This window comes from Rhodofomes roseus, assembly GCF_022264815.1.
Source record: "Rhodofomes roseus strain CIRM-BRFM 1785 chromosome Unknown C8Q71scaffold_2, whole genome shotgun sequence".
NCBI lineage: Eukaryota > Fungi > Basidiomycota > Agaricomycetes > Polyporales > Fomitopsidaceae > Rhodofomes > Rhodofomes roseus.
The window spans coordinates 1,936,642-1,957,279 of NW_025952958.1; the positions used below are offsets into that span (position 1 = coordinate 1,936,642).

The window sequence follows — 20,638 nt, forward strand, 5'->3', positions numbered from 1 at the left end:
CACTGAAGCTTGTAAGTGAGTAGTGGCTTCGGCCATGTCCGAGCGAGCGCCTTCCAGTTGGTACGATCGGAATTTCGATCTAGTCTTGTACTACCTTATTGCCCCGACACGCTTGAGCTCAACTTTCATGCTTGGGAAGTTCTGACCGGAGAACGATGCAGGAGCCGGCGAAGTTGACTCTGTCTTCCAGCCACAAGGGGAAGGCCAGAGAGGACGCGCATTGGCAGCTCGGATGGTGGGACTTCGCACATGCGCTCGAAGGCACACGGAGGTACGCCCATAATGTCTGCATACGCAGCGTCATATCAACCAAACTGACTGTCTGCCTAGACCGCTGGTGTGGTCGAGGTCCTCTATGATATTCACCGCTCATCCCGCAGAGCCTCTGGTGCTCGCGCGTCACTTCCCATCCTCCAGACACTTTGTGTTACCTTCCGCGCCTCAGATCATGGCTTCACCCGGGAACTACGAACCTCCGACCATTGTCTCAATATCCTCGAATGAGGACTGGCTATTCGCGCACTTTCCCGGCCGCGGCGGAGACGGGGCAGGCTGTCTCTGGCATAAAGGCGCACAGCTCGATAGCTGGCAAGTCCGCGAGTTCTGGAGCTTTGACCAGGGCGCCGGCCCTGTTACTGCAGAATGGACGAGCACACAGCGCGAGGTATGTCCGCCTGTTCGTATTCATGACTTGTCATTGACGTCGGCGCAGTGGATAGTCACAGAGAGCGGCAAGTCCACACGCTTGCCACCTCGCGGTCCCCTAGGTCCACTCCAGCACAGTGTACTTATTCTGGTGACACAGGACCATTGCATTGCCGTCTGCTATTTCCCGCCCTTCACCACAACCCTGAAAATCATGAAGGCGTCTCTGCTACAAACCGCTTATACACAAGACACTCGGCCTAAGGATGACTCCTTGCCCGTGTCTGTTGGCCCCAATCTTTGTGTGGCTGCTTCCATATATATGGGCTACAACGGTATGAACCTGCCTTCGACGCATTTAACAACCATTGACCTCTTTCTTGACGTCTTGACAGAGACAACTCTGTTGGTCGCAACGCGCTCGCAGGTTCTCCCGCCGCAGCGCGTCCATGAATCAACATATACCGCTATGAACCTCAACATGCCCTTAGACATCAACGACGTAGGGCCTTCTTACGAAGTCCCCTTGACGCCCGAGTGGGATCTATGGGGCGAAGACTCGATGATCAACGTCTGTGAAGTGAGGTTGAGCATGAAGGTGACATCGAGAGGTATGCTGGCATCATTCCGAACAACTCGCGATCTCATGAAGTTCATATTAGCCATCCTGACGAGGCCTCTGTCACCTATACCCTGTCCGAGCCATCACTTGACGGACCTAACGTTCATATCTGTACCTCCTTCGAAAGGGCCGCCGAAGCCTTACTTGGCCGCGTCGTTTGTCAACTTCGGTGACTGTATGCGCCCTGTTGTACGCAGACATTCCGATGAACTGAAATGACGTCCATTGAAATCGAAACAGATACTGGGGCGCCGAAATCGGAGCTCCTCTTGGTCTCCTTCGCTAAACGGAATCCTCCGTCGCAGCATGCTCACATTCCTGACTGGGTACGCTCGCAGACCGTCGATCTGGAAGAGACCTGCTGACGCGCCTAATGCAGATCCCCCATCTCGACGCGCGGCAGACGTACGACGATAGAGTGCTCGACTTTACATTGCTGTCTCCTTCGCGAGATTCGCTGCTCGTCGGTCTGATGAACCTGAGCGGCCACGTCCCGCACATGAAGCGAAAGATCAAGGGAGGAACGATCGGGACAATGCACGTACTGAAGCTGTGAGTGCGTATTTCGATGCGAAGCCGTGAACGTAGGGTTGACCATGTCGAAGGCACGATTTGTCCGTAGATGATAATTGGGATGTAGCTCCTATCATGTCGGATATGACGAGGGCGTGCCGAGCGAGTACGTTGTACAGCATGAATCGAGACACCGACATCGCTTACCTGCATACACGTTGATACAGTCCCTGCGAACGTGGCGTATTCGCCGAACCGAGCCCTCCTCTGCAGTGTCGCGGCCTCTACCTTCTCGGACTCCCACATTTCCATCCACGCACTCCCTCGCCGACGACCTGACCCGACTAGGCCGCTGACGAATGCGCTGGTCGCCGAGTCACATAATCTTCTCGTCGCCGCCATACGCTCGAGGAGCAGCTCCTCAGACGTGATCCACGCATTGGCCTCGCCAGCGGTCTACGTTCAAACCGTCGTTGATACTCTTTGCGAGGTTCTCGGCTCTCTAACCAAGGAGTCGCCGAATCTGCGCGACGTCTGGACGGCGGAAGTCCTTGGGGTCGCGGGCGAAGTCTTTCTGTGAGTAGTTCAAGTAAAGGGTCGTCTTTCGTTCGACGAATTGTGATCCTTGTAGGGCGAAATCGCGTCGTGCGGATGAAGCGGACAAAGAGAGCCTTCTCGCGCGGTGGAGGGCGATACACGATATATGCTCCCTGTCCGCGTGTTACAGCGCGTTTGCGATGTGTTACGAAGATCAAATCTACGATCTTGGTGAGTCGTCTTCAGTCGTCGTTGATAGTACATGTTGCTGATTCTGCGTCGACAGGCGATATATGGCACCTCGTCTGCCTATCCACTTGGTTCATCGAGTTCGTCGAGGGCGTTCTGAGGGAATGCGTTCTCGCAGGCGATCTTAGTTCTTTCGCCACTAATGGTGCGTCGCGTGTCTGTTTTCATGTCGTAGAGATTGACCGATAACGCCGACAGGCGGTCGACCGAACTCTTCGCTGAGCGCGTCGGCTCTTGTGCATCTCGTTCATCCCTACAGCCTAGGGAGGATCCGCATGATCTTGGGCCATGTCAAGCGATTTCGGGATCGCGTCGCGTTGCTCACCGCGAAAGGCGAAAACGCGCAAATCGCTCGAGACGTCCTGTTGGACGTCGTTGACTGCTCCGGGATCGACTTGGAGCAGATGGGCGGCGTCCTCGCTCAGGTGCATCAAAGCCTTCAAGGCGTGCATGGTCAGTGACTGTTCCTTGTCGCTAACCTCCGTGCGCTCATCTCCCAGTAGATAACGACTTCCAGCAAACCCTTCTCGGCGGTGTACCACATCCGTCCCTGTCGGGCGCCCTGCGTGGGGCCGTAGAAAAGATAGCAGGTTGCGGCGGGATCAACAGGGCTCGTCTGTTCATCAAGCCGGGCGATCTCGTAGACGGGGTGGCTCGACTCTCCGTCGTAGATCAACACCTCAAGGACAAGCAGCGGGACGTCGTGTCGAAAGGGCTGTTGCTTCGCCCGTCCATGAGCACCATTTGTGTATCTTGCGAGGGCAGATCTGAGACGAATCTCAGTGATCCCAAAGCGCAGAATAGTTCTGCAAGTTGGCGGGCTTGGGAGAGGCAATGGCTATATCGGTGTGTATGTGGTGGTGCTTGGTGGAAATTATCTTACAATGTATGATACTTCCTGTCGGTCATGCCTTTATGCCGATGTTGTCTGATCCTTCATGATGAATGCTACTATTCTGAGAGCTAGATATATGCAGAGATACACGGATTTCATTCATCCTCTATGGGTTCGGCCGTCTGCTTGTCCATCTGCCATTTCCTGAAGATTACGCCCAAGAGCTCCCGGCTGATGGCTGCGGCAACAGGCCATGGAACAGCATTTCCAATCTGCCTGTGCATCTGACTGGAGTTGGCAAGTGTCCAAGGTCAAAAATATCTGCCGACTCACTGTTGTAACATCCCCGTCTTTTGCGTGAAAGATGAAATTGTCAGGAAACCCTTGTGAACGAGCAAGTTCTCGGACAGTGACCATGCGCCGGCACTTCAAGTGAATATCAGCAATCAGCTATGTCCAGTAGCAGCACAACCTACATATGGATTCAGAACCCAAGATTGTTTCGCAGTGGGTCTAACGTTGGTGACTGTTGTGTTGAACCATTCGTCCTTGTTCAAACGTCCATAAAGCCCTGTAATCACTATATCAGCCAAGTAGTCTATTATTCCTATCATGAACACTTACCAGGTCTGAATCCTTGGCGTGCTATTGCTGATGATGGGTTGGCAAACTGCCATTGCCAAAGTTCTGGCCTCAAACCTGTGATATGTGTAAGCTGTTGGCCAACTGCAGCTAACTTCTACAACACTCACTCCTGTAGTCTGCCTTGGATGTCAATGGGATGTTCACAACACTGAGCTTACTACCATGAACAATGATATACTTTTATGTATGATCACTACTCACCGCTCTACTGTGGCTGGTGGAGGAACCTTTGTGAAGTGTTGAAGGTCTTTACTCTGTTCCCTCCTGCACCTTGCCTGGAACACTGTCCTTGGTGCAAATTCATATTCTACTTCATGGCCAGAAAGTCCACAGTGGTGTTGGGATTGTTCACAGGTGAGCTCAAGCCCATCCCCAGCTGGATCAGCTCTCTGGGGACTTTTCCTATGAAATATGTGCTCAATTGAATAGTATGGGCACAGATGGCATAGACATACCAATGGAATCTTGGGAGGTCACCTATAGCATCATCAACAGAGACAAAGTGGTGTAATGCAGAACCCCTCTGTGTGTTGATTGGCTGGGCTTGAGATTCATTGGAGAACTTCATTTGCAAAGCATCAGCCAGGGGGAAATCATGAGTGGGCTGAGGAAGTGATGGCAAAACAGATGTGTCCTGAGCTGCAATCAGGAAGAACCTCACTCTTGCTTGTGGTGTTCCATAGTGAGCAGCTTGTAATAGACCAAAGCAGACTTGGTATCTGTTGGCAGTGTCAATGCATTTGAAGGTCATGCAAGTGAAGAACACATACCTCATGGCCAGCAATGCCTTCACAAGGAACTTCAGCCCACCCATATCTACACCTCCCTCAACCTGGTGTTTCCCAGCCTGGAATGCATGGAGATTGTACTTCAAAAAGCCTCGCACATTCTCAAACACACAGTATCTGGGCTTTAGGAAGTCAACCCATGACAAGAGATTGAGGATGAGAAGGCTCTTGCGGTCGTTGGCATGCTGGAACATGTTGAGGCGTGAATGAGGCTGGCTAAAATGTCATCAGAGCATGTACTTTGTAAGATAGATGAGACAACCAGTACATACCATGGAAAGCCTGCCACAATGATATCTATGTCTTCAGGCTTGGGAGGGACAGGCAAAGGCTGCTGAGAATTGCCAATTTCCTTGGGTACTTCTAGCTTGTGATGCTTGGAAACCTTGATCGCATACTCCAGTACAACGTTGGAGCATTGATTGTGTACGACCATCTGCGGTGAATTTGACCTGTGAGAGTACATCAGTAGACTGTAGATCACTTCAGGCCTTACACAAACCGTGAGGCGTGGGCCGCACTAGGCGAAATCTCCACTGATTGACACATCTTTACACACCCCGATTCCTCCATCGCCAGCCCAAACGCGCCAACCCCACCAAAGGGATCAAAGCCGCGCAGCGGCCGGCGCTTCTGGGTCCGCGCGAACTTCTGCAGGTCTTCAGAACACTGCTTGTCATCCTCGAAGCACTCAGCGCAGACGAGCAGATCGTCATGCGCGAGGCGCGTCCTATCCGCCCACCTCGTCGGCAACATCGTCGGGAACCGGTACTTCACATAGAAATGCTTGGGTGACGAAGAAAGCCATTCACGCTTCTCACCATCATCAGTGAGAGCGTGAGCCGGTACAACAAAGCACGGCGACAACAGATCTTCGACGGGCACCTCAGCTTCTTCTTCCGTCATGAACAGATGCTGCTGCACGGCAATGTAAGCAAGGACACGCACATCGATACTGTAGATTACAACTCAATCTATCCGTCGCGCACCGGTATGACACCGTGACGTGACAGGCGCGCACTGCCTCACGACGTCGGGCGTGCAGTGTGTGAGAGATACCAGATTGGGTTGTAACACACAGTAAAGTACAGTATGAGGGGAACGCACCTGATCCTTTTGCTCTGGGCAAATGCCCATGATATCGTCAATGCGGCCGAGGACTCGAACAACAGCAGATCGGATAGACCGCTTCCTACCCTTTATCCCCACAAAGTCCATGATCTGACCGATATTCGCCGGGCCCGGAGTGGTGTTGACGTACAGGACGAAGTCGTGCCTGTGAAATCGGTGGCTGCGGTAAGCAATCCCATTCCCTATGGGTGTCACCGTCTGCTCTTGCTCTCGCTGGGTTGAGAGCATGCATGGCGGACAGTTGTCCGGGGGCATACAGTTCTGCGGCAAAGACAAATCTTGTTCAGAGACCGACGTGAATGTTGCAAGTGTCTCATTACAAAGGTAGCTGCATGAAAAATTGGTCACGGGGCTGTCTATAGCGATATGGGTTGTACTCACTTGCAATAGAAGACGGATGACGATTCAGCACGGCCGTCTCGGAGCTGCGCACCTGGGGGCTTGCTATAAAGAACCTCCACATTGCCATAGGCCTCATCAGCGTCGATCTCGCCGCAGGAGTTCCATAGGAAGAGCTCCCGTGGATCAGCTAGCTCCTCCAAAATACCTCGGGGGGCATGATCGAACCACTGTAAGTGCATCTTCCTTCGCCGCTGATTGATATGTATGATGCGTCCAAACCTTTTTAGCAATTTCTACTCATTCTTCGTCACTTTGGTGAGCACACAAGAGATACACTTACCAGAAGTAATCGCTGATGATGGCATCCGCTGGTATATCCTTCAAGTCCTCCGGCATCTCCGCTGCGCGTTCATTGCGCTGTTCATAACTTCCTCGCGGTGTCAGGATGGTATCGCCAACCTAGGCAATCAAATAAGCTTGACGGATGCATATATAACATGGAAACGAACAAACCGAATACTTCACACCGTCGACAAGAACAGCTCCCCAGAACTCGTCGACAATTCGGTCTCCGTTGGCATAGCTATCAAACCGCTTCTTCTTCGACTCTTTCTTCGACATCTGGCGCTCGATGTATTCGCCGAGGCGTTGACGCATCCATAAGTGGGCGCGGTTTGCCTCGATCTCACGGTGTTCCTCTGGGAGCTTCGCGCCGACCACAAACAAGCGCTCGTTGAACCACCCTCGCGCTAACTGTTCGATGAGCGGAGTGACACGCGTCGGGTTCTGATTTTCCGGGCGGAGGACAGCAAGGTCTATGTTGTTCACCTGATGGAAAATCCTCGGGTGATTGCCAAGCTGGCGGTGTTGTCGTCCAGTGGAGGCAGCGGGAATAGCCTCGGGCATAGATAGCCTCGAGATAGGCACCTTGCCCTCCAGGAGTTGACGCACTGCAGGCACCCTCTTCAATCGTCCACCATGCTGAATCTCGGAGAGGATCACTGAGATCAGTGGAACCTGGCAAGGGGAGTGATCAATCATAAATATCCTGTGACCATGCCAAAGTACGACTGTACCGCTGCAAGGAAGTCATCCGGGTGAATCCTCACTCCAAGGAGGGGGTCTCTCATGGTCGTCGCCAGTTCGATGAGTTCGTCCCATTGTAGACCCAAATTTTCCTTCGCAGAAGAGAGCAGGATTTGCGTAACCCTGTGTGGCCGATAGAACGCGCGATGGTGTACAAGATACATGTCCGAAGGATTGCGCAATTGGTACCATGCGTGTTTCGATTGAATATAGAGTGGACTGAGGAAGTGGTCAGATACAACATGTGGAGCCATCAAGGAACACTCACTCATCTCTCGTTTCATAATCCAGGCTGTACTGCTCGATTTGAGCGGTCCGTAGGCGTTGTACTGAGCCCTCGACATCATCCTCCTGGCCTTCGTCCTCGTCATTTACGTAGACGGCGGAAACAAAACCCGCGGCGTGCAGCTTGTGTTGGCCAATGTTCTCATCGCTGAGGGAATATAGGTGATAACCTTCCTTCGGGTCGAATACAGCGAATTCGGACAGTACTCGGACGGGAAGACCGTCACCGCCCAAGTCATCAGGATCCTCGCCCAGAATGACAGTATCCCCTGTCTCCTTTATGTCCGCAGGATCCGGGGTATATTGAAGGTCTGATATGCATCAGACATCTTGTTTGTGATGCATCGAAGTGTAGACGCTCACCAGGTGTGTCTTTGAGTCTGTCTTTGGGTCTGACAGCGAGCTTGCGTTTGACCGCAATGGGAAGCTGGATACTTATAGGTTGTTTGTCCAGAGCATGGTGAGGGAAGACTTACCAGATCCAAGGCGGCGTCATCGCGCTGCTTTCGCTTCGACGCGCTTGAGCCTGAGCCTGAGCGAACTGAGCAATCACCATCATCGTCTTGCGCTCCTACAGAGCCCTGACTGTGACGAGCCTCGTCTGGGAAGGAAACATCAAAAGCCGTCGGTCGTTGTGATCGAGACATAAGTTGTTGGGGAGTAGGCATCCACTGGCAAGTCGAGACGCGACTCACTCGCGGGAAGGACGCGTCGGTCACGCGACTGCAGCCTCAAGGGACCATAAGCGCCCGCCTTAACGCACCTCCCTCGTTTCAGCGTGGAAGAATAAGTCATGAAAATGGAAAGCGAGCAGTAATGCTTCATTCCTGTGGATCGCGCATAAAAAATTAGTGTCGGGGAACGCAGTCAGTCACGCGAGTTCAGTAGTCCGCCGGTCACCACGACCGGCGCTACGTAGTACTAGTATTCAAGTTGACACGGCGCACAAGCATGACCCTCGGGTCGACATAGTGAACGGGACTCTCACTATGAGTACTAAATGGTACAGCTTGCGTGATGCTTCCTGGCTTAGAGCCAACGGTTCTGTGCGCACCCTGCTATCGTCCCTAGCGTAGTGATTAGAGACAAAACATTCGTAGTTTCGCGCTCATGAATGTCATAGTACTGCATACAACAGGAAGAGCATGGTCTACGAATCGAAGATGTATGCATGCGAGATGTAACTCCATCCGGAGCCGGCAACGCCGAACCCTACGTCTAGTTCATCTGCCGGACAAGCTTGTTGATGTTTTCCTCCCGGTTGCCGAAGTCTCCGCCCTGCACATAGTGCTTGAATTTACGCGTCCTCCAGCCACCAGTCGGGTTGGAAAGCTTAAAGGGCCAAAGGAAGTTTGACGCCTGATTCGTGCATGTTGTGAGACATGCCAAGCAGAATCAGTCCAATCGACGCACCTGTTTGAAGTTGGGGCCGGCGGTGGATATCTCGTGTACGAGATCCTCAACAGAAAGGATGTCGTACTTGCCGAGCGCGGCCTCAATGACGCCGTTGTTCGTGAGAGGAATGCGCTGCTTATCGACCTTGCCATAGCCGCGCTTGTATATCAGCTCACGAACGGACTTCAAGTTCGGCTCGCTGAATGATAATGAGACAACGCAGCACCAACTGCTAGACGACTCTACGTACCCGTATGCGATGTAAGGTTCGACGAGACGAAGCATCTGCTCAGTCGCCCTGGTGACCTTGACGAAGACACCATTATTGATCTGGAGCAGACGAAGGAGCTGCAAGATTTTGCGGGGCTTTGGTGCAATTTCGTTGATTCTACGATGATTCAGAGTCAGGCACTGAGCACCGCCGATAGTAAGCTACTCACCCCCGGATACGGATAACGAAGTAAACCTTCGCCTGTGCAGGCACGTAGAAGTCGCCCGCAGCGCGGGCTGCCCGCTTCAAGCGAATCTCCTCCTTCTCCTGACCAAGGTACTCCTTCACATAGGCCTCAGCGCGCTTGAAGATGACCTTGCGCTTAGCCTTGGCCGCCTGCAATGTTCAGGTGGTCAGTATCATATTGCGCATATGCAATAATAACGGATTTGAACGAAAGTCAGTCCCGAAAGATGGTATATTTCTAGCAGCACAGCGAAGATAAGATCCCACTAGCCAAGAAGTGAAAGTATGCATCACGAAAGCAAGTCCAAAGGCTCCAACCGAATCGTCACACACTTACCTTCCGTGCAGCAGCCGCTGCCACAAGCTTCTCCTCCCGGGCCTTTTCGTTCTGCTTGCGCTTTTTGAGGAGAGTCTCGGGGACTTCAATGTCCTAGTGCACGAAGTTCAGTTTTCATACATCTCATTAACGACACGAGATCAACGCACCGCGACACTTGGGACGCTAGAGTTCGGCCACTACAGTCAGTCACGACGCAACGATGATCAAGCGAATACACGCACGTAGTGGAGGGGGCCATTAGGAGATCTTGAGGACCGACGTAGTGCTGGGCGGTAGTACGGTGTCCGGCTGGAGCGCTGTGGCTGGAAGCTACTATACAGTACCTCAATCTGTTCCCACGGCCCAAATGTGGCAAACGCCGCTCGATGGCGCTTGTTGTTCGCTGGTCTGTTGCGCGGTCCTCAGGTCGTCCATGTCCGTCGTGGGTCTCTGGACGTCCCATCTATAGTCTACGATGTCCCCTCTGTTCCATTGATCCCACGAAATGGCAGATATCTTGTGCAAGTTGTCTAGCTGCTCGTCTACATTGGGATCGGCAACCTCATAAAGCTTGAAGTCTACGACGGCAGCTGTCTTTGTGTGAGACTCGATTCTGCAGCTTTCATGCTAGTGGGCTCCTGGCGACAGATCTCGGACCTACATAGCATCAGTATTCCGCATCGACCGCAGCAACTTCAAGCAGAGGTACTACGTAGTCAATCCGGCGCCACTCGAGCCCACGAGCGGCCGACGACATTTCTCCAGCTGACTCAGACTTGCATCCGAACGCAGCCAAAGCCCGCACTGATCGCCGTTTGTTCACCTTCCTCCCAAATCTCAACTCAAGTCTCTGCTCTGCCAACTACCCCTCGATGCCGTCTGTAGCAGCCACGCGCGATCCAGATTCGCGACAGGTCAACAATTTGCTCCATACACTCAGGTATGTCGTTCCATCGTTATGCATCGTTACATACCCTGATCTCATTCCTAGAGGAGAACACTATCGCCATGAGCAGAATATACAGCGTGTCAAAGCGCGCGCACCCGTTCACAGTTCGACCAGCAATCCGACGCTCCCGTTCGATCAGATATATGCAGCAAGGGCGGTCGAGCGTGAGCCACCAGCTACTGTCCGTCCATCGCCCCCCCTGCGTTTAGGTCCTGCAGGCGTCCTCGAATATGCGTATCCTAGGGGCCGCGTGCCTGGCCCACGTCCCCCTCCGAGCTGGAGTGGTCTTTTCCATGATGATAGCAGGAGGAAAGGCGGGGAACCACAGGCAAATGCCGAGTGTGCGTGGCGTTCCAACGCTCTGTCGCTCATCTATTCGCAACTCTTGCCACCCACTGGCCATAATGCGGTTCCGATACCTCGCCTGACCTTGCTGTGTCTGCAATACCTCGACTCGCTGTATTCGGCACAAGATGCGTCAGAAGCATTTGCCGAAGATGTCATCCCATACCTCCCCGGACATCTTAGGCGAGACCTCATGCGCTGGTCAGCGGTACACGATCCTCTTCCCACTACCAAGCTGTTTGCTCTGGCGGAGAGTGGCGGCCATGTCGACGGCGAACTCGTCGTCGTAGGACCCCGCGCTTCGTTGCCTCGTAACGTATTCAAAACGAGGAGGCCATCGCATGCTTCGCCAGCGCACAGTCAGATTGACAGTACAGCGGAAGAGGGCGGTCCCGATGCGGAGGACTCGTGGGACTCGCCTTCCTTTGACGAGCGTGTACCACAGCCAATGCAGACTTTGATCCTCCTCTCTATCACCTTGCCGGTGAATACACTGCTCTCTTTCCCACCAACGTTGACGCACCTGGCGTTGCTCGCGCTTCCTGCGCCTTCGCCCATCTTCCGCCTACCACGCGTATGCCCGCTCATCGAAGTGTTGGACATTTCATTCAACAACTGGCTAAGTAAGCCTCATGCAGACAGCCAGTCGGTTCTAGAGAGGGTCGAGTGGGACAGGTGGAGCCGTCTCAAGGTTCTCGGCCTGAAGGGAACGGGAGTAGGAGAGGAAATCGTGTCTCGTGTTAACAAGGGTCGTTGGATAGATGTTGATATCGTCGGTGTGGTATCGTTAGAGGTCGCCTTGAGCAATCTGTCATTGGATTTCTGAGACTCTTATCCTGCTTGCATGGCTACCCAAGGATGTGAAGCATGCAGGTACGCGTCATTGCCCAGCGAATCATTTGCTCATTACCGTACAGGTCTACTAACACCTTGAGTCCATACATACTTGCAAACCCTACTGTAACCGTATCCCCGGATCCAAACAATAGTGTGATGGAGGAATGTCGAGCGTCGACGTCCTGACATCAAGTCGACGTATCCAAGTAAGATTGCAGATCGAACGGGGTAAACGCCTGGAAGAATCGCTCAAACACCCTATCTCGACGAGAAGTAGTAGCCGTACCTGTGGTGCGTCCGGCTCGGACGGCTTCTTAGACGACATACTTGATGGTGCAGGGGCCGGCCTCGACATCCCTGGCGGTGCCACTCCCTCTGGCCAGCCGGACGGCGGAGGAGGCTTGATCTTCTGCTCGTGGAGCATCGACCAGACCACAGACGTTTGGCGCGCGGCCAAGTCAAGCTTGGAGACCACCCGCTGTCCTGTTCGATCTATCATAGAAAGTCAGGATCCCACATCAAGAATCAGATTGAAGACTACGCACACAATATAGCGCTGTCGATTGAGTCTGCGAGGGCTTCGCGTCTGTCTTGACCTAGGTATTGCGTCACTGGTCCCTTCTCGGGGACTACATATGCAAGCAAGCTGCCGACTTTCCCGAGCTCCAGGAGATATTGACCACGGTCTTCGGCAGCCGGCAGACGGTTTGCCTCGGCGTATAGGTTCTGTGCCCGGTGTAGCAGCCGCTCTGTGGCCCTCAGATCGCTCATTTCCTTGTCCTCGTCAGTGGTCTCACTCGTGGAGGTTGTGATGGGTGACGTCGGCGGCTGGGCCCCCGGGGGGTAGTAAGGCAGAGGAACTGAGCGCGCCGCTTCGATGAAGCCTTGTATGTGAAGGTTGATCAACAGGTGGGCGGGATTGACGGACGTAGACGGTATGTATTCGAGGCGACCATTCGTCTTGGATATCGGTGGAGTCTCCGTGTTCTCCGAGAGGACGGAAGGGAAGTACCGATTGAGGAGTTCGATGGCTTCGTCTATCTGTCCCGACAAGATGCATGTACGGATCTCTGTAGATACTTTGCATGAGAGGCTGGCATACACTCAGGAGAAATCCTACCTTCGCGAAGCTCCCCGGAGGCCAGACGAAGCCGCAATCCATCGTCAAACGTGATTTCCCCGGGCGCCGGCATGATATCGTCTCCGTCCGCATCCACATACTTGACTGCGCTGTCGTGAGTGAACGCCTGTACGGTCTTGGAACGAGCGTTGTGGCAGAGGTAATCCAGGACGAGCATCCGCTGTCATCATCTCTCAGGATCGTAATGTTCGCATGGAGAATATAGCTGTGGCGTACGTACCAGTTCGTCCGGAGTGGCTCCTAGAGTCCTGGCGTTGCGCTGCGCCTTGGCCTGGGACATGATGATTGTCCTCGGCAGTGCGTAACGGCGAACACTTGTCTCTGTTGCAGTGGGAGAAGTTTGAGACAGTCAGAACGATGGCAGTACCGCAAGAGCAGTTGCTGCACCCACTCGCGTGAGATGGACCCCGACTTCTCCGCACTGCGCGTGACGCGGTAAATACGCGTGTCCTCCGGGTACAAGTCCAACGCGTTCTGAATCTCAAAGCGCGAGCGCGTGCTGCGGGAATGCTGCGTCGGCCGCGGATGTGTTCAGCATTCCAGCGTCCACGGCCTGTGTCCGATGTGCGTCGAACGGGTCTCGGGGAGTGGTGGTCAGCGACAGACCGACGGTGAGGGATCCCTGACTACCAAATATGGTATGCGCGTTCCGATCGGAGCAGGTGAGGCGGTCGAGCGGTCGTCCGACTGTCCCACCTTACTGGCTTTCCTCTCAGCCGACACCCTCCTCGTCGTCTGCCACATCGACGGCGCTGTATGCTACGACGAGCATGTTCGGGTCATCGAGTCTGAGTGATGTTCTTGGCTGGGCGTCGATAGCCAGCTGGCTGGGGGCCCAATTTCCGTGAGTCACCTCAAGATCATCGTCGCGCGTCGTTGACTTGCGAGCTCAGTCAGGTCATCGAGAACATCCGCAGGCAGTCGGCAGACGGCCTTGCACTGCCATTTCTACTCAACTGGGCACTAGGTGTGTAGTTTAAGTGAGCCATCGTCGTGCACCATAACAGTGCTCGCTTGCGTCTTAGGTGACGCCACGAATCTTATTGGCTGCATCCTCACCCATCAACTGCCCTTCCAAGTGCGTTCTACGCATCCTCGTGCTTGTTTTGTATGCTCACTAGAGTCCAATTGTGCAGACGTGGCTAGCGACATACTTCTGCTTCGTCGACTTCAGCCTTCTCAGCCAGTACTTCTACTATCGGTACAAATCCGCTTCGAAGCAGCCGCCTTATCTATCAATCCGCTCCCGAACGACCTCAACTGCGACCACCCACCGCCTTCCCACCGAGCGCGAGGCGACGCACTATCGCGCACTCTCCAATGTAGCAGCGAACGTCGCAGCGGCTGCCGCTCGCGTCGCAGAGCAGGAGGAGCATGCTCGATGGCATCGAAATAGCCTTGAGCGTATCCCTCATTCAGCTGTTGAAGCACGGGAGCTTCTCGCGGAAGAAGAGGACGACGTTGATGAAGAGGGACTCGCACGTCTCGCCGATAGCTTCCATTCTGAGGGTGGTCGCCCGGGACGCCGGAAGAAGGTCTCTTGGAGTCAAGAACGCGGTGGAAGTGTAGGCCGGCATGGGCAAGGCACGACGTCGCCGCCGGGCAGGATACACGCGCCTTTGCATATGAGCGCAGCTCCCCAGGTCGAGGAGCCAGACCTGCTCGTGCGGGGACGATCATTGTCACGCGACGTTTCCACAGAAGAGGAGGCACAGTGGTCGGCTTCGCAGAGGCGGAGCTCGCGAGCAAGTCGGAAAGGCGCGAGCATGGTGTTTTTGGGAGGGTGGGCATTGTTCGGGGTCGGGACGCTGTTGAATGGTCAACAAGGTTTTCCGTCGACCACAGCTCTCGGAAGAACGGGGCATGTGCTTCCCCGTGCAGACGCGACCCTGCCTACATTTGGCGAGGGGATACCCGCTGTGTACGACAACGCGCATGCACCATCTGTGGACATTGATCCCACTGCCATGTTTGAGCGTGCTGCTGAACCAACGGACTATACAGCCACCACCAAGCAACCTGAGCGCTCCACTGAGTTCATCATTGGACGGATATCGGCTTGGATATGCACAACGCTTTATCTCACGTCGCGATTACCTCAAATATGGAAAAATGTAAGTGTCAACGCTATCTGTCGAAGCGATACTGACCATCACTTCAGTTCGTCCGGAAATCTGTGGAGGTATGAACAATACAAGCAGATTCGACGACTTGATACGATGGCTCACATCATATCCCAGGGACTTTCGATATATCTATTCATTTTTGCGTTCCTGGGCAACTTCTTCTATGTCGCATCCATCCTCACGTCTCCGAAGCTAGGGCTTCCGGAGCCGGAAGCGAGTGCATTCATCAAAGAGAGTATTCCGTGCGTATATCCTCGCAACATCATGCATGAGCATCTCTGATAAAATATGTAGATATCTGCTGGGCAGCGGCGGCACGCTCGTATTCGACATTACCATTGTTGCACAGTCTCTCATCTACCGACAGAAGACATACCGCGGCCGTCGAAGCTCTCGGTCATTAGCTGCTGAAGAGGAGGGGTTACTCAGTGCCGGTGCGACTGGCACCGAGGACGTTACCACTCCGTCGCGTAGGCGGGCCGGTGTGTCGGCGGACTCGACGGCGCTATGATTTCATTGGCCTTACCTTTTGGAATTTGCTATGTGATCGCGTTGGGACTGTGCTCATTGTAGAAATAGATCCGCATCGTAACGTAGTAGCATTCCAAGTAGTCGTTGTATCTCTATGATATGCCATCGGAGCCTGCGCGTTGTAGGGCCTTGTGGGTGCAGCGCTTCCCGCCACACTCCAAACAGGCGCACACATCACTACCGTCATGCCCACCGTAACCGAATGAGATGACACCTAGGCTGACAGTCCAACACTGCTCTCTTGTATACATACTCCATCGCTATGTCTGCTGCAGCACGACCACCACGCAAACGCGCAGCTACCTCCAGTGACGACGTTCCAGGGCCATCCAAAGGCCCTCAGAAGAAGACCAGATTCGTCGAGCCGAAAGACGATCCGGTCAACTTTGCGGAGGAGGTCGACGCCAGCCTTGAGACGCGTCAACGGAGGGGGCGTGTCAAGACCGAGGGCTACGAGTCTGACTCCAGTGATGATGGAGAGGGTGTGGTACCCAGCAGACGCCCTGGTGCCGACAAGGCGGATGAGGACGAAGACATGTTTGCGATGGGCGAGAAGGAGGAGAAGGCGGAGGAGAGTGGGAAGAAAGAGACGAAGTTCTTGCGGCTGGGTGATATCGAAGGGCAGGAATTCAACGAGCAGAACTCCGATCAGTCGGAGAGCGAGGAGCCGGATGACCAGGACGCTGCAGAGCGGAACAAGGCAGGCATGGGGTACGAACTTTCGTCCTTCAACATGCGGGAGGAGATGGAGGAGGGCAAGTTTGCGGAGGACGGGACCTACGTCCGCACGTTTGACCCACATGCGGCACACGATCGCTGGATGGAAGGACTGGACGAGGAAGAGATCAAGAAGACGCGACGGAACCATAGGCTCAGGGAGAAGGAGCAGAAAGAGAAGCAGAAAGCTGAGGAGGAAGAGATGCGGCAACTGGGAGGCAGGCCGCAGATCGAGAAGGAGCTGGTCGGGATGCTGAAGAAGGGCGAGACTGTGTTGGAGGCACTACAACGGTTGGGTGCGCAAGCAAAGAAGAGTGGCGCAAGTAAACGAAAGTGCGTGACGGTATCTCGTTTGGTCATGAGCATCCCTAAACGTTGTTCTTCAGTGGAAAGCCCAACAACAAACGCAAAGGTGACCTTGCAGAGGACCCGATGCAGGTCGACAAGGCACCTAAAGCGCCGTCCGAGATTGACCACATCACCCATCTCGCCTCTACCCTCATGGGGTTCGGCGACACCGACGTATACTCGAAGACCTACGAGGAGCTCGTACGCTCTGTACGTTCTTCCGGCATCGTGGACTCGTCGTGGATGCCACCTTCCGCCGACGTCAGGTACGAATACAGGTGGGCTGTCCCTGACAGCTCCGGACAGGATGGACAAGTATTCGGTCCATTTGGGGAGGAAGAGATCAAGGCCTGGTATAAGGCGGGTTATTTCGGCGCAGCGGGGGAGAAGGTGCAAGTCAGGCGGGTGGCAGGCGAGTGGGGGACCTGGGACGCGGTTGTGACATAGCCTCTCCAAGCGAGCTACCGTGTATACATCACTGGATTTGCAGGACACAACATACTCGACGTGTAACATTAGCTGTATCCATAGTCAGCCCATTGCTCTCCCATCGACAGGAATGCTCTATTTGATTGATTGTTGTTACAACATCTAGTATACAAATCCTATACCCATCTAAACTAGAGTCCATCGGCCGGTAGCAAACCGTAAAGTGATCCGCGAAAGGACCATGCAGCACTAGTGACTGATATACTGGAAAACAAAAGACACCTCGGGCAGCCCGACTTCAGCGCGCAACAGGTCGTCGTGATTGTTTTTGAGCTCAGTATTTGTGAAGTGGTTCCATCTGTGAATCAGTGTTATCCAGTGAGTCCGCGCCAACACTCTAAATCACTTACGTGCTCGCGTCACCGTAGAGCAGTGCAGGAGCCTTTATGACCTGTCTCCCGTCCTTGCAACGCTTACACTTGAATGTCTCATGCGTCTCGCAGAGCGTCTTCTCGTTAAAGAGAAACAGCTTCCGAAGGGCATCCACGGAGAAGTGGCGCTCAGTGTCCTCCTTCTCGTCTACAACCGCAGACGAGAGCGCTTGTTTGTTCGCTTGCCGTTGGAATATCTTCTCCTCGATAGTACCGGTCGAGATGAAGCGATATACGAAGCCTGGACACCTCTCGCGTGAGTCGTTACAGACAGGAAGCGGGGTAGACTTACACTCTTTCTTCTGGCCGTCACGCCACACTCGAGCTAGTGCTTGCTGGTCAGCAGCAGGATTCCAGTCTTCCGGAGGCTGTCAATAAGTGTGATGAATAGAACAGAGAGAACTAACCAGGATCAAAGAGAATCAGACGGTTCGCGCCGATCAAGTTGATACCGCATCCACCGGCTTTGCTGCTCAGCAAAAAGACGAATTCCTTGCCATCGGGGTCGTTGAACTGGTCAACCAACTTCTGGCGCTTGTTGATGGTCTGTGTGCCGTCCAAGCGGAAATAACCATACCTGATAATGGGCGAAGACAAGTTAATTGACAGATGCAACAAGGTCGAAGTGGGGTGGCTTACTTCTTACTCCTCAAGAGCTTCTCGAACAAGTCGAGCGTTTGGGTGTAGTTGCTGATCAATACGATCTTGTCGGTCGTCTCTGTGCGTATGCGGTGCAGGAACCTGGCAGGTGGCTTGTTAAGGTTCCGCGGAGAATTGCTACATCCATTGCCTACCTCTCCAATACGACGAACTTGCCACCCCATTGACAATGCACCGTCTGGTCTCTTCCCTTGCTCCGTGCGCTCGAACCAGCGCCAGTGAAGTCTGCTGGCAACAATTTCTCGGAGCCGCGAAGATCCTTGGGAAGATCGAGTAGCTCGGGGTGGTTGCAGAGCTTCTTCAAGATGTTGATCGCCTTGAGCGGCTGAGAGTCTGCACCTCGAAGAAGCGCCTGGATCTCTGGCGACGATATGAAGAGTCGGTATAGAGAAAGCTGGAACTCGGAGAGGCCGCAGAAGACGACTTGCTCGTACTTCACCGGCACTGGCAAGAAATGAGATGTTAGTCAACAGCAGTCCTCCTTCGTGGATGCCCGTGAGAGGAGCTCCGAATACGCACAGTACTTGGAGAGCAGATCGTTCGTGCGCCGAATAATGAATTTCGAGACGAGCGCGCCAAGCTCCTTGAGTTTCTTCTCGCTCTCTGCCTTAATTGCATCACTGGCGTCAGCGTCACGGCCACGGATGATGGCGTTCTCGAAGTTCTTCCTGAAGTCGTTCTTCGACCCCAGGAAATTCGGGTTCGCGAAGCTCAACAGGGAGAAATACTCTGACAGATCGTTCTATGAGTTGAGCGAGTCAGTCTACGTAGCCACGGTGCAGGTTTGCATGGACAGACCTGAATTGGGGTACCGGACAGGATGACGCGTCGTTTCACGTTCAGACCGCTCAAAGCCTGGAAAGTTTGGGATTCTACATAATGTTGGCTCGTCTTCGTCGCGGCCGAACGAAAACGGCGACTAACCAGAGTTCTTGAGCCGATGTCCTTCGTCGCACAACAGCAGTCCAATGGTAGAGTTGGCGAGATGCACAGAAAGTGTGCGCAGGGTTTCATATGAGACGATCATCACTATGGACTTGCATTCAGTGAGACCGTTCAGAACCAACGCGTTGACTATACCTGGTTGAGACACATTCCTGCCCCCCGCTGCGACCCACCGCGCAACTCTCTCTAGCATTTCGGCTTTCCCGCCTTTCCCGTCGATAGCGAGCGCGGAGATAGTGTCCTTTCCCAGCCACTTAACTGTATGCTATGAGATGAACACACTGTAGATCAGTGATGTGCACTTGCCAAGTTCATTCGCCCAATTCTTGACGAGACTAGCCGGGCACGCAATTATGCACTTCTCGATGGTGCCTTTGCCCGCCCGTGGCGATTGCTTCAATAACGTCCACATGAGGGCGATGCATTGCAAGGTCTTTCCAAGACCCATCTCGTCCGCCATGATGCATCCATACTGGTTCTCGACCACCATGCCGGTCGTACACCTGTACAAGAACTATGGTGCAATTGAGCGGCGTGTCGCAAGGCAATGTAAGATCGACTCACCTTGACACCCTCCACTTGATGTGGGCGCAGGACCTTGCTTAGACGGGGATCGATGACGACAGCGACCTTGTCGTTACGTTTCTTCTTCTCCTTGCCGCCACCGAGGAGTTCCTTCAGACTCTTATGCGGGTTGTACATACCTGCAGTCTTCTCACGAGCCTCCTGTGCGGCCTTCTCACGAGCTTCCTCCTTCTCGCGCTCTCTGCGTTCCTCATCAGTCTCTCTGTCATCGACAGTTGGGTCGTAGAGGACAATGGCATGATCCTCCATCGGGTCGTGCAGGGGTCGTGGAATGATGTTGGCGAGTGGACGGATACCGAGAGCAGCATTGGTCCGTGTGAGAGTAACAACGGATCCATCCTTGGTCCTCATCTCTGGTATAGAGAACCTGCGGGCGACCTCGCTGAAGGGCTTAACCTTGAACACGGGATAGTGCACGACATTGCTATCTCGCGGCCGCTCGGGGAAGCCGTTCTTATCAAGCTTCTTCTTCTTCTTCTTGGGTGCCTCATCACCCTCCGAGCCAGAGTCATCGGATTGTCTTTGCTGATCCTTGTAGTCTGCTCGCTTTCGCTTGCGCGTCGGCTGATTGCGCTGGACAAGGCTAGTGGGGGGCTTGAAAGGCTTGTTTATGCGGGAGCTCTCCTGGAGGCGGTCGACGACCTTTCCATCTGAAGTGATGGGGACACGTCGCAGCATGGTGAGGGGAGACGCGTCCAAGGCGGGAGGAGGCAAGGTAGCAGACAGGCGCCCGTGTCAACGCCAA

The 20,638-nt window shown here is 54.0% G+C and overlaps 8 protein-coding genes across 8 annotated transcripts; 4 read left to right on the forward strand and 4 right to left on the reverse strand.

Annotated features, from left to right (window-relative positions):
- The first annotated feature begins 25 nt into the window (after positions 1–25).
- On the forward strand, positions 26–3,500 carry C8Q71DRAFT_735714 (uncharacterized protein). Its single transcript, XM_047922502.1, has 13 exons — positions 26–271; positions 331–664; positions 713–980; positions 1,041–1,256; positions 1,308–1,442; positions 1,508–1,593; positions 1,647–1,819; positions 1,873–1,946; positions 2,008–2,356; positions 2,412–2,548; positions 2,604–2,711; positions 2,765–3,019; positions 3,070–3,500. The coding sequence occupies exons 1-13, from the start codon at positions 156–158 to the stop codon at positions 3,456–3,458; spliced, it is 2,640 nt and encodes an 879-aa protein (XP_047784109.1). The 5' UTR covers positions 26–155; the 3' UTR covers positions 3,459–3,500.
- On the reverse strand, positions 3,501–8,369 carry C8Q71DRAFT_904029 (uncharacterized protein). Its single transcript, XM_047928836.1, has 18 exons — positions 8,155–8,369; positions 8,042–8,105; positions 7,662–7,989; positions 7,384–7,612; positions 6,821–7,324; positions 6,648–6,766; positions 6,347–6,586; positions 5,942–6,293; positions 5,337–5,752; positions 5,107–5,286; positions 4,817–5,050; positions 4,502–4,765; positions 4,248–4,448; positions 4,154–4,194; positions 4,026–4,100; positions 3,878–3,972; positions 3,735–3,827; positions 3,501–3,685 (listed from the first exon to the last, which is right to left on the reverse strand). Exons 1-18 carry the CDS (start codon positions 8,344–8,346, stop codon positions 3,557–3,559), a joined length of 3,756 nt encoding a protein of 1,251 aa, XP_047784110.1. The 5' UTR covers positions 8,347–8,369; the 3' UTR covers positions 3,501–3,556.
- A 230-nt stretch (positions 8,370–8,599) lies between these two features.
- C8Q71DRAFT_904030 (60S ribosomal protein L7) lies at positions 8,600–10,203 on the reverse strand. The gene is made up of 7 exons (XM_047928837.1): positions 10,092–10,203; positions 10,017–10,032; positions 9,868–9,960; positions 9,514–9,680; positions 9,324–9,461; positions 9,092–9,272; positions 8,600–9,037 (listed from the first exon to the last, which is right to left on the reverse strand). Exons 1-7 carry the CDS (start codon positions 10,106–10,108, stop codon positions 8,897–8,899), a joined length of 753 nt encoding a protein of 250 aa, XP_047784111.1. The 5' UTR covers positions 10,109–10,203; the 3' UTR covers positions 8,600–8,896.
- Positions 10,204–10,262: 59 nt separating this feature from the next.
- C8Q71DRAFT_735722 (uncharacterized protein) lies at positions 10,263–11,975 on the forward strand. Its single transcript, XM_047922503.1, has 2 exons — positions 10,263–10,789; positions 10,841–11,975. The coding sequence occupies exons 1-2, from the start codon at positions 10,722–10,724 to the stop codon at positions 11,967–11,969; spliced, it is 1,197 nt and encodes a 398-aa protein (XP_047784112.1). The 5' UTR covers positions 10,263–10,721; the 3' UTR covers positions 11,970–11,975.
- Positions 11,976–12,004: 29 nt separating this feature from the next.
- Positions 12,005–13,714, reverse strand: C8Q71DRAFT_735729 (CTLH/CRA C-terminal to lish motif domain-containing protein). The gene is made up of 5 exons (XM_047922504.1): positions 13,342–13,714; positions 13,101–13,281; positions 12,526–13,050; positions 12,267–12,472; positions 12,005–12,216 (listed from the first exon to the last, which is right to left on the reverse strand). Exons 1-5 carry the CDS (start codon positions 13,399–13,401, stop codon positions 12,169–12,171), a joined length of 1,020 nt encoding a protein of 339 aa, XP_047784113.1. The 5' UTR covers positions 13,402–13,714; the 3' UTR covers positions 12,005–12,168.
- Positions 13,715–13,891: 177 nt separating this feature from the next.
- On the forward strand, positions 13,892–15,758 carry C8Q71DRAFT_699575 (PQ loop repeat-domain-containing protein; the record flags this gene model as incomplete). The annotated part of the gene is made up of 7 exons (XM_047920076.1): positions 13,892–13,965; positions 14,015–14,088; positions 14,147–14,199; positions 14,258–15,235; positions 15,283–15,303; positions 15,362–15,489; positions 15,542–15,758. The coding sequence occupies 7 exons, from the start codon at positions 13,892–13,894 to the stop codon at positions 15,756–15,758; spliced, it is 1,545 nt and encodes a 514-aa protein (XP_047784114.1).
- A 282-nt stretch (positions 15,759–16,040) lies between these two features.
- On the forward strand, positions 16,041–17,290 carry C8Q71DRAFT_698948 (uncharacterized protein; the record flags this gene model as incomplete). Its single annotated transcript, XM_047920043.1, has 2 exons — positions 16,041–16,828; positions 16,882–17,290. 2 exons carry the CDS (start codon positions 16,041–16,043, stop codon positions 17,288–17,290), a joined length of 1,197 nt encoding a protein of 398 aa, XP_047784115.1.
- A 162-nt stretch (positions 17,291–17,452) lies between these two features.
- C8Q71DRAFT_735736 (DNA repair protein SNF2 family) lies at positions 17,453–20,613 on the reverse strand. Its single transcript, XM_047922505.1, has 12 exons — positions 19,873–20,613; positions 19,615–19,822; positions 19,444–19,566; positions 19,288–19,392; positions 19,162–19,235; positions 18,883–19,105; positions 18,498–18,807; positions 18,343–18,444; positions 18,111–18,280; positions 17,996–18,061; positions 17,683–17,944; positions 17,453–17,630 (listed from the first exon to the last, which is right to left on the reverse strand). Exons 1-12 carry the CDS (start codon positions 20,569–20,571, stop codon positions 17,522–17,524), a joined length of 2,451 nt encoding a protein of 816 aa, XP_047784116.1. The 5' UTR covers positions 20,572–20,613; the 3' UTR covers positions 17,453–17,521.
- Between the last annotated feature and the right edge of the window lie 25 nt (positions 20,614–20,638).